Source organism: Girardinichthys multiradiatus, chromosome Y (assembly GCF_021462225.1).
Source record: "Girardinichthys multiradiatus isolate DD_20200921_A chromosome Y, DD_fGirMul_XY1, whole genome shotgun sequence".
In the NCBI taxonomy this organism is placed as follows: domain Eukaryota; kingdom Metazoa; phylum Chordata; class Actinopteri; order Cyprinodontiformes; family Goodeidae; genus Girardinichthys; species Girardinichthys multiradiatus.
The window spans coordinates 26,428,187-26,440,821 of NC_061818.1; the positions used below are offsets into that span (position 1 = coordinate 26,428,187).

Sequence of the window (12,635 nt, forward strand, 5' to 3'; positions counted from 1 at the left end):
AAGGTATTCAATTTAATAAAGAGTGGATTTGTTGGGGCAAGGTATACTGCAGGGTTGACCACTCTGAGAGCTTTTTTTTTTTGTGATAGGAAAATAGGTTGCATATTTGTTTTATAATTATTCCCCCATATTTCCCACAATAATTAAGGTATGGAAGGAGGAGATAATTTAATAAAATACAGAGTGGATTTTGATTTACAGAGGTTTTGACGTTAAATAATATGTTAATAAGTTTGGATATTTTAATTTTTAAAGTATTTATATATAATTTCCAATTGAGCTAAATTGATTCCTAAAAATTTTGAACACCCTTTCAGTTACCACCTCACCAGTTTTGAGTTGACAATGTTTTACATTTCTATTCCCAAAAATAATGTATCGTGGCTTTTTTTTTTTTCAAATTTAGATAATTATTGATATCAAACCATTTTTTTAGCATTTCAAGTTCAGTTCCCACTGTATCCAAATGCAACTTAAGATCTTGTCCAGAACAATACAGGCTGGTGTTATCAGCAAATAGAATACAATGTACATTTTTTACAGCATCATATATATCATTTATATACAAAATGAACAATTTTGGTCCCAGGACAGAACCCTGTGGAACTCCATGTGTTATTTTTAAAGTCCAAAGCATGGTCGCCTTAGTAGAAATCACCCCGAGTTTAATGACCAAAGTCCAAATGTTCGCACAGTCCTCTTGTTGACTTCGGATATCATTGATACAACCAATGAAAGGGAGAATATCTCAATCAGAATGTCTACAGAATGTCTCGGTCCCCAAACTTTATTTCAATTTTCGATGAAGAACACAGGGTTCACTCCATTCATTAGCCAGTTTTCCAGTCATTCATCCAGGAGACATAGGTTGCAAAAGTAAATACAAAGTAACCAGGAAGTATGTGTGACCAACAATGTCCTCTCATGTGAACGAAATTGTCTCTCCCATCATTCGGGCTTAACTTATAATGAATTATATCAAGATATATATCATATGTAAAAAAAACTATGAATCTATGTTTTTTAGATGCTTACAACAACTGCAGGACGCAGACATCTTGGATTGTGACCTCAGTCATATCCACATGGCAGCAACTTATTGCATTTAGGCATCAAGATGCTCTGAAGAGGACTTGGTGAAGTTCAACCTGAGCATCAGATTGGGGAAAAAAGGAAGATTTAAGCAGCTTTGAACGTGGCATGGTTGTTGGTACCAAACAGGCTGGTCAAGGTATTTCACAAATTCTTGGATTTACAGAAATTGGTCCAAGAAAGAGAAAACATCCAGTGAACTGCTGTGGTGTTGATGGAAATGCCTTTTCATGGCTGATCAAAGGAGAATGGGCATACTAGGTCCTCATGATCAGCAACAGTAATTTAATTAACTAATACTTACAACTAAAGTTTGCAGAACATCAAACCATGCCTGGAAGCCGATGGGCTACAGCAGCAGAAGACCACACAAGGTGTCTCAAATCACTTTTACCATAGTACTACATTCAAGCCACATCCAGCCACACATGTGCACACATTCGTACACCAGCACGCAAAGGGCACATCAACATGTGGCAGAGGAGGAAGCTGGAATCAAACCCACAACTTTTTAAATGCAAGATGACTACTCTTTCCATTGAGCCACAATCCCCTCAAAGGTAATAACTGTATGATGTTGTACTGCACTTTGTGGGTCACTATGAAATAATGCCCAATGTGCAAATAAACAATTAATCGGTGCAGCTGTCGCCATCTGTGTAAAACTTAATAGACATATCGAATTTTCAAATTATGTTTGGTGAAAGAAAACTCTAACTTGCCAAACCAGAATTCAGATTTAAGGGGAATTACTGATTTAAAAGAACAAATTAGGCACAATAAGACAGATGAATCAAAGTAAGATTTGTTACATTAATAAATTCTTTATTTGCAGTTCTATCTCAGTCTTTATTATTCAGTCAGTCATTTTACCACTGCACAACCTCTAAGAGTGCAAGTGTAGTGTGTCTGCATTGTATTAAAAAAACATTAAATGATAAGAAATATATTATTATGATATTCATCTATACTGCTGCCCTACTGGTAACTGAGTTTATATAACAATTAGAAACATGATAGATTTAAGAGAGTAAAACGCTCTTAATGCAGGTGCAACACCATTCATGAATTTTCGGTAATGATGCATCTTTTCTGTCTTTATTTCTTCTTTAGGCGTCCTACTTCTTAGGTACAATAATTGTAGCATTTTTGGAAAATATAATTTATTTTAATTCGGGTTTATTTTACTCTTGCAAATGTGACCTGCTAAAAAAATGCCAGATATTAGACCTTAAAAGAGCAAGGTTGTTGTTTTTAAGTTTGTAGGGATTTTAGAGATCCAAGTACATGCTATCAAGCGAAGAAGAAAATAATTTTTCATGTATTTTATGCTTCATTGACATAATTCCCATATTAAGCCCACTGATGTAGCTCAGTCAAGTGAAGGTAGTGGCCCCTTTTTAACTTTCTTATGGTCCAGTTCCATTTTTAGTAAAACGTATACACAGTAGCAGTCATTAGAAGAAATGAAAAATTATTGCATACACTGATGCTTCTTCTCTTGCTTCATGGATATAATGACTGGATATGACAGAAACAAGGGTTATTTTCTTACTTGACTTGGATCTTTGTTACTGAGCTTTTCTGCAGAAACTCTAAATCTCTGTGTGACTAATTTTTCCAAATCATTCAGGTTGAATCGCTCCATTAGGATTTTCATGAGCAAGTGAAAATGTTATGTGTAACATTCTGTTTGTGCGTCACATAAAGATTGAAATTAGCTGAGCTTTTTTTTTTTTTTTTTACTGTTAACTTTTAATGATTTTCTGTCTGTGTGGTGCTGTAAAAGGTGTGGGAATTTGTTTTTTTTGCTCACATTTGCTTAAATATAATCAGATTTTTAGAGTCTATTTTATGTTTCCCATTTAAAATCAAACAGTCATTGTTACTTCTCGACTTTTTTTCCCCTATCTCTTTAGGTCTCCTCCAAGACCCAGTCCTGGAAGCCTGCACTACTCAGATGAGGATGTCAGCACTAAATATAATGACCTGATCCCTGCAGAAAGCAGCAGTTTGACTGAAAAACCCTCTGAGGTTTTTGACTCTCAGGTATAGCTGGCTTACAATCTGTAAAAAGCAGTGAAAAAAAAGTTTAATTAAGCTCTATCAATTTCTCAAAGTGACAAATTCCTCCAGGGAAAAGTTGTAACCTTTTCAGAAAAAGATTGTTTTACCTCATTTTGCTATAGTTAAAAACTAGACAGTTTTATGACCATGGGGAAGTGTTTTCTGTAATAAATTAAAGCAATTTTGCATGATAATCTGCCTCAAGCGGATCATCTGGAAATTAAGTATTACCTACTAGCATATCTGAGCTGACATCTCTGAATCTTTTATTACCAACTTTTTAAGGATGAAAAGGATACGCAGATACTATTTGTGCCCCCTGTGTGCTAAAATGTCTTTGAAACTAATTAATGTTTCTCTAGCAGGTATTCATTTATTAATGTAGGTGGTCCCGGTTCATTATGATGTGTGTGGATTTGGTAAACAGATGATGGTTTAATGTGATAAGAGTAACCGAAAGGTGCAAAAGGCAAAAGAGCTGTTTATTGCAGATTCTGAACAAGTCGCTTGTACTCTTGTTCATTTATCTACTACCTGTACAGTCAAAGCATCGTTCAAGCTGAACAAACAGTGTGCTCCCCGGAGACGCAACCTGGTGTTATTCATTTTCCTCTGCATAGCCTCCTATTGTTCACCTGCCACTAATCCAAACAAATGGTCATTCGACATCTGCTAGGCCGTAGTATCTAAACAGACTTTTTTGTGAGTAAGCCTTTGTCACTCACGCAAAGTCTAATGTTCTCTTCAGGAGTAATTTACTGTCCTTTTTTTTTGTGGGTGTAGATGTGGTTTGTTTCTGAGCAAGTATGATATAGCCACACAATCACTCATAACTTATGATCTTAACATTACAAGAAAGCAAAAAAAAAAAAAAAAGATTGTAAACTATATCTCTATCCAACTCTAGGATGCTCTTGGGTATAGTTATCACGCTTGTGCCTTACGGAGCTGTTGGTGAGCACTGCAGTGTGTCTAACAGATTCCCATTAGAAATGATGGTCTGCTCCTGTAGAATATACCATGCATTAATAGATTTACAGTTGTAAGTAGAGGTTCCCTGCTGTGCTGTGATTCAGCATTGTGTCTTTGTCAGTGAACAGCTCAAAATAGAAATAGTTAGCCTCCATTAGGGCGCATGAAAATGTAGCTGTCATGACTTTTGTTCTGTCTCTTCTGATGCCTGACTGTTACGATCTTACAGGGAAGCGACAGCGAGTATGAGATGGACCAGAGCAGACAAAAGACTCACTCCTTCGTCAACCACTACATCAGTGACCCCACCTACTATAACTCCTGGCGGCGGCAGCAAAAAGGCGTCTCTCGTCCGCCTGCATACGGTTACTCCCAGCCCGAGCCCCTGGTGGAGCAGGAGTCCCGCCCGCACCCACCGCCCGTGCCCCCTTTGCCACCTCTCCTTCCCCAGATCACCTCATCCCCACAGCCTCAGTGCCAGGGCCCAGGCCAGGGCACATTGTTCAGGCCTAAGGGAAGCCGGACTCCCACCCCCTCATTGCTTTCCTCCGACCCCCCCAGCCAGCACAGCACCCTTTACCGGCCCCCCAGCAGCCTGGGCTGTGCCACTCAGGCACCTACCGCAGGCTTCTCCTCCTTTGTTTGACACACAGCTCTCCTTCTTACAATCACCCTGAGGACAAATCTTTGATTTTCTTTGTTGGTTTATTTATATTTTGCTTTTGCTTTTTTATATATTTTGTTCTGTCTGAGTGACAGAGTTTTTTGCTCAATATTAAGGATTGCAGGCATTTTAAATAGTGCTTTCTCCTCTGTGAAGAGTGTGTAAGTATGATTGTGTTTAGCGTATTTGTTTGGTTAATCTATGTATTCAGTATTTTATGAAAAGACAATCATTTTCTGCATCGATTAGGGTACATTTGATGGATCAACAATGTGAACTAGGAAAAACATAACAGTTCTGGAAAAAAAAGAAATCATTGTTATAAAACTATTGTATATTTGTTTTTCATGAGAGCTTTATGAAGAAAAAAACACCATAGATCCATATAGAGTATGGGCCACTTGGCTTATTGAAAATGGATGAACCAGTCCGGAAGGAAAAAGTACTGTCTCACTAAGGACAAAGCAAGAGTGAGGAATAGACTCTGATCTGGAGAGAGAGGCACGTGTGGTCATTGTTGCCTTCGGCTGCCTTTGGGTTTCTCACTCCGTCTAGTCACTGCTGGAGCTGCAGTTTATTGTTTACTGTATGTACTTGTCTCATATTGTTTACCAGATATTTATATCAATCAGCTTCAAGCTCTGAAGTTTCCAACATCACTAGTGACAAATGCTATGAATCACATTAAAATGTTGTGGCACCTTTGTAGTAGTCTGAGGATGCTGATTATGGGCTGGGGCTTTGTCCATCAATATCTGCATATGTTTCTTTTAATATTAAGGGGCAATATCAAATGATATGTTGCAAACATATATATTACAGCCAAGAATGTTGAAGTATAACTACAATTGTTTAAAAATATAGGGTTTTAAAATTTATTTTTACAAATAAAAATCTGAAAGGTTTTGTATGCATATGTACAGTATTCTGCCCCCTAGGTTAGAATTTAGGGCAACTCAATAGTTAACCAGCACCTACCCACCTTTGTTTGCCATCACAGCTATAGGTCTTTCAGAATATGTCTATACCAGCTTTGTAGAACATAGACTGAGTTTTTCCTTTCCTTTCCTTTTTGTAAAATAACTCAAAAACAGTCAGTTTGAACAGAGATGGTCTGTCAACAGCAAATAATTAATCTTGCTAAAGATGCTCAGTTGAGCTTAGATCTATATTTTCTCTGGTCCAGTCAGTCATTTTCTATACCGCTTCTTCCATAGTGGGTCACAGGGGAGCTGGTGCCTATCTCCAGCAGTTTATGGGCAGGAGGCAGGGTACACCCTGGACAAGTTGCCAATCCATCGCAGGGCAACACACAAACAACCAAGCACACTCATTGACACACCTCAGGGCAAGTTAGAGAGACCAATTGACCTAACAGGAATGTCTTTGGACTGTGGGAGGAAGCCGGAGTACCCGGAGAGAACCCACGCATGCACAGGGAGAACATGCAAACTCCAGTCGAACCCACAACCTTATTGCTGCAAGACAACAGGCTACCAACTGTGCCACCATGCAGCCCCTTTCTCTGGTCCATTCTAGATTGATATAGTTTGATTTAAACTGTTCTATATTAGCTCTGACTGTATGTTTTGTTGTTCTGCTGAAAAATGAACCTCCAGCCCACTCTAGCCTTCTGTAGCCTCCAACAGGTTTTCTTCCAACATTGCCCCATCCATCTTTCCATCAAATCTGACCAGTTTCTGGAGAAGTAAAGCAATCCCGAGGGCATCATGCTTCCACCAACATGTTTCACCATGGGGATGGTGTGATCAGGGTGATGTGCAGGGTTTTTTTTTCTAACAAAGCTACCAAAACATTTTTTATGTTTGTCAAACGTTTCAGTTAAGATCTTATCTGTCCATTCTTCCACATTTGCTGAGTTCACTTCCCGACTTGTGGAAAACAAGACTCTTATGGTTTTTTTTCAACAATGGCTTTCTGCCTGGCACTCCTCCATAAAGATCAGATTTTACACATTCTTGCACCTGATCTGTGGATCTCTGCAGCTTCTCCAGAGTCACCATAGGCCTCTTGGCTTCTTCTCCAAATAAATATTGTTTCCCCGGCTTGTTGGTTTAGATAGACAGCCATGTCTCGGTACTTCTGAGTATGTTAGAACAAATGTAATTGTACTAAGATTAAAATCCACCCAAGGGGACCCTATTTGCTAATTAGGTGACTTCTATTTTTAGTTAGCTATACTGGGTCTTACTTATGGGTATCAGGGTAGATGGGGCTGAATATGCCAGCCTTTTTACATTTGTATTTATAAAACATTTTGGAAACCATGTTTCATTGTCCACCCACTTTACAATTATGTTCTACTTAGTGTTGATTTATCACATATAACAGAGTTAAAATACATTTAAAGTTTATGTTTTACCTGACAAAATTTAAGACGTTCTAGGTATAGATATGTTTATAAGTCCTATTTTATTATTTATTAGCATTTTTATAAAAACGGAACAGAACACAAGGAATATGTGTCTAACGGCTCAAGCAGAAATTTCATATTATGCGGAAAAATATTAATGCAGTACACAGTTTTTTCTTTGCATCACTTTTGCACAAGCCAGGTTTTCACAGTAGTTCCAATTGGATATTGCTGTGCTGGGATAGAACCCAGCTGAATAAAAAAATTTTAACAGTCTGGAAAAATATCGCTTAAATATTCAGTTTGAACACAAATGCAACTCAACAATGAAAGAAACAATAAGCTAGCGGTTTTTTTTGTTTGTTTGTTTGTTTTTTGTTAACTGGTAGCTGTTTTTAGACTTTTTCTTCATGAATCATCCGAACATTATAGAATGTGATGGAATATTAATAGAGAATAATAAATGTGTTGGCAAATTAGTCAGGGGATTTACACTGTTGACACATGAGAGGATTAGCAGAGCTTCATAGCGATTTTATAAACAATGGTTTTAAAGAAAATAGAAACCATATCAGACTTTCCAGACAGTCATTTTACAGGGTCAGCCCCCAGCGGACCCTTTTTGCACGCTCTGGGAATATAGAGCGATTACTGACACTTGATCCCACAGTGCAGGAGTGACCTGATTCTCTCAGCAACAGCGGAAAAATGATTCAGATGCATCAGGACCACGAGTTCCAGGAGAAGAATTGGAGAAAGAACCGGATCTGGTGCAAGCATGCTGAAAATTGGGACAGGTGGTGGGGTAATATCCTTATTTCAGGCCAAAAGACATTGATTTTAAACATTGCAGGGACAAATCATGCAGATTGGGTAGGCATAAGTCTATTCTAGAGAAATAATCATGCTGTCTGGACATTTTTTTTGACTTTATCAAACAGTAAATTGCAAAACAAGGAAAGAGAAAATAATGAAAGGATGTTGTATTCACAGAAGACAATGGGCAATTTCTCATAGATGATTTATAAACATGCAGATGGTTTTATGTTTTAGTTGTTGGGTTAAATCAGTATGAAAAAATAGATTTGAAAAAAAAAGTAATTTCAAAAAACTTAACACTGAAACTCAGTTTTAAAAACTAAACGTGTCATTTGCTGAATTTTCAGTTCTACAAGTAAAAATTATGGTAATATTTCAATGCAATACTCCCACAATTGTGGTTCATTTTCTGTGAGACAAAAATCTATCCCTGACTCACATTTATCCAGACGGAGAGAGAGGAAGCTTCACATCAACAAATTTGTCACATATTTGTTACATTTCATTTCAGTATCTCATCATGGGATCTACTTAATGCATTCACATTAAGTGTTCCCGTTACGTGTTTAGCGGAATGAATCAGAGTATATTCGATGAACAGCTTCACTGGTGACTCTAAAATGGGGACATGTTAATGATAGAGCACAACAGTAGAAATTGAAAGTAACATAGTTTTAAAATTTTTCTTTATAGTTTTTATTATCAATCGTACTGCGCAGTATAAAAAGTATTTGCCTCCTTACAGTTTGTCACACATAAATGTTACATTTCATAATCAGACGAAGATAACCTGTGTAAATACAAAATGTGGATGTCAAATGCTGATTTTATTTATGAATGTAAATGCACTCTAAAAGTGTTTGCAATAACTGCCTAAGAGTCTTTTATATAAATGTGGAGGAATTTTGACTCAGTCTTCTTTGCTGAATTGTTTTAATTTGGTCATATTGGAGGATTTTCAACCATGAGCAGACTTTTTAAGTTCTTGCCATACCATCTCAATCACATTTAAATCCAGACTTTGAATGTGCCACTCCAAAAACCTTTTTTTTCTTTTGGGTTTTTGAGCCATTGAGATATTTACTTGCTGATATGAGTGATTGTCTCATTGTGTAATCCAAGTACTTTTAAACTTAAAGCCACAAATGTATTTCATTCTTATCAGAATATTTGTGTGGCAAGCAAAATATGAGGTTGAGGTAAGCTGTTGGGGTCCTGCAGCAGCAAAGTAGCCCAGGTCATCCCACTGAAACCACCGTGATTCTCTTTTTTTGAACTGCTGTGTTAGATGTACACCAGACGTAACGGGAAACGTATCTTCAAAAAAGTTTCACTTTTACCACATCGGTCCCCCGAATATTTTATTAAAAGTCTGGGGATGATCATAATGTTTTTAGACAAATTTGAGACGGGTCTTGGTGTTATTTGTGGTGAGCAGTAGTTTTCACCTTGGAAGCTTCCAATGCATGACAGTTTTGCTTTTCCTTCTATTGGTAAATCATGAACACTGACCTCAACTGATGCAAGTGAGGCCTACATTCTATTAGATGTTGTTCTAGGTTACTTTTGCGACCTCCTGGATGGGTTGTTGAGTTGCTCTTGGAGCCATTTTGATTGGAGAACCACTTCTGGGAACGTTTGCCAATTTTCTAGATTTTCACCATCGAAAAACTATTTTACTGATGTTCACTGGAGACCCTAGGCCTTAGAAATAGCTTTGTAACCCTTTCCAGACTGATAGATCTCACTGACTTTGTTTCTCTTCTTAATTTCTTTACACTGGGATCTAATGTGAACAATTTTGTTATCTTTTACCCCACTTCATGTTGTCAAACAGGATCTATTTAAGTTATTTCTTGATTCTACAGGTCTGCGGTAATTAGATGTAGATTTGCAGAGTGAAACTGAAGCAAAAATATTGATCATAGTTAATTCATGATTTCACAAGTTTCTTAGTTGTTTTATTTTCTTAACAAATGAAATTATTACTTGAAAACAGCTTTTTGTATTTACTCCGGTTGTCGTTGTCTGGTATTAAAATATGTTTGATGATACTAAACACCTATGTGTGAAAAAAAAGTCATAAACAGAAAATTTACTGATATAAAGGAGCTACATCAGATTGCAAATAATTTTAAAACACTTGTCAGATTTAGGCATCATGCATTTAAGAAAGCCAATCATTAGGATTTTCACCAATGGTCCTTTGCTATATTTGCCAATATAAATAAAGTGGCATGTTATAAGTTTGTCCAGCTCGTTGGATGTTTGAGAAATGCACTGTTCTAGATTGTTCTGAGCATTAAGCTTAATATGGTCATATTTGGTTATCACGTTAATGTTTGTTTACAAGTTAGCAAAAATCCAAATATTAAGGATTTCTCTGAACTTCAAATGCCAGATTTAAGAAATATGTAAGAACATCAAACACCAAAAGATAAATTAAACTCCCGCTGAGAAAGCATTGGTAGCATTCTCTTCATAACATTCACATTCACTAAATGGAGCAGTCAAAACTGTTTAAGCCAGGATGCAAGGAGAATGTTGGTCTTTTCTGAGGACATAATTGCTAACTTGGTTTCTATTTGATTTCCCATTTTGTTAAAGAAAGTTGTGATTTTGCCTTTTTACATTCACATAAGAATTCACTTTTCTTCTTGGTGTTTTCAAGAAAAAAAAAAAATAAGGGCTGTGACCTGTATTTTAATATGTCTTGGAAAATGAAGCATAGATAATCTTTCTCTGAACACATTACATTTTTGCTTTGACTGCATGTCAGCCATTCAGGAAGAGAGCAGTTTAGCTGATGCGCTTGGGCATCATGTCAAAAATGTCTTAGCCTAAATACAAGGTCACTGCACTCAAATTCCTTACAAAAAGAGTCACATATTTTAATATCGGCGGGTGGGACAGAGTGCTCTGGGAAAAAGTAGAAAGGGGAGAAAACAACTTGCGATAAAAACAGAAAACTGCAGTTTGGAGAACATCATGAACTGATAGGTACATGTCTGGGAAATATTTGCAGCAGACAAAAGTGTAGATTCTGTCAAGGTAGAGTGACATTTGACCTTTGTAAGCCATTCACACATTCCTTTATCCTGATTTCACGGTGAGTATGCAGTCTGGAATGCACTTCCTGCTAATTTGCATTGTAAACAGCACTTATGGATGGCTACTGACAGGGGATTGCTTATCATCCTGAAATACACAAAATCAAATAAATGTTTCACTTAGTGAATTTTTTCCTGTAAGGAATGCAAGCCTTTGTTAAAGAAGATGAATAATATAAATATACAGCAGCACAGAAAATGAATACTTATCCAAAAATGCTGATGTTTGGATGAAAACAAGGTTATAAAAAATTTATTTATGGCAATGTAAGCCAGCTTTCGAGAAGAGTTAACCCTACCAGAAATGGGCAGTGGTGTCACAGGGTAAACATGTGCAGATAGATAGATAGATAGATAGATAGATAGATAGATAGATAGATAGATAGATAGATAGATAGATAGATAGATAGATAGATAGATAGATTTTTCATTTTATTTATATTTTATATATATTCAAGACCTCTTTTATATCTTTACATCTTTTATATTCCTTGTAAATTTTATACAATGACGACTGTTCTAATTCATCCCTTCCAACCATTCTAGTCTGTGCTGTTTTAGTCAAGAGTTGGTTGCTACCTCAGTAAGAGGAGCTGTAAACATTGGATGTAAACATTGGATGTAAACACTGGATGTAAAACATTAGATGCTTTTGGTTTTTTACATTTTCAAAGATTTTCTCAAGTTTTTATACCCTATTTGATACAATAGGCTTTCTCTGTTATGTAATTATCATAGATGACTCACTTTTAGAGCATTTTTCATATTTATAAAGAATGTTTAAATTATATTTGTCAATATATTAGTACAGCAAATTTTTTAATGAAAGTGCTAACTTTGCTAAAGAGGTATAGCTCTCAGAAATTGTTTTATTAAAATGATTTGTCATTATAGGTTTAAGCATTTATGTGTTATGGATGTATGATTTGTAAGCTGTAGCAGTGAGCGGTGCGGCTGATAAGCAACAAGGGCAGATACAGGGGTTGGACAATAAAACTGAAACATCTGTCATTTTAGTGTGGGAGGTTTCATGGCTAAATTGGACCAGCCTGGTAGCCAGTCTTCATTGATTGCACATTGCACCAGTAAGAGCAGAGTGTGAAGGTTCAATTAGCAGGGTAAGAGCACAGTTTTGCTCAAAATATTGAAATGCACACAACATTATGGGTGACATACCAGAGTTCAAAAGAGGACAAATTGTTGGTGCATGTCTTGCTGGCGCATCTGTGACCAAGACAGCAAGTCTTTGTGATGTATCAAGAGCCACGGTATCCAGGGTAATGTCAGCATACCACCAAGAAGGACGAACCACATCCAACAGGATTAACTGTGGACGCAAGAGGAAGCTGTCTGAAAGGGATGTTCGGGTGCTAACCCAGATTGTATCCAAAAAACATAAAACCACGGCTGCCCAAATCACGGCAGAATTAAATGTGCACCTCAACTCTCCTGTTTCCACCAGAACTGTCCGTCGGGAGCTCCACAGGGTCAATATACACGGCCGGGCTGCTATAGCCAAACCTTTGGTCATTCATGC

At 37.0% G+C, this 12,635-nt stretch overlaps 1 protein-coding gene across 1 annotated transcript in view; it reads left to right on the forward strand.

Moving 5' to 3' along the window:
* The window catches only part of LOC124864217 (protein sidekick-2-like), a 146,217-nt gene extending 140,718 nt beyond the window's left edge, over positions 1 to 5,499 (forward strand). The window contains exons 44-45 of the mRNA XM_047358903.1: positions 3,012 to 3,141; positions 4,361 to 5,499. Of these exons, the coding sequence (XP_047214859.1) occupies positions 3,012 to 3,141; positions 4,361 to 4,777 (547 nt within the window). The 3' untranslated portion in view covers positions 4,778 to 5,499. The remainder of the gene's footprint in view (positions 1 to 3,011; positions 3,142 to 4,360) is intronic.
* The last annotated feature ends 7,136 nt before the right edge of the window (positions 5,500 to 12,635 follow it).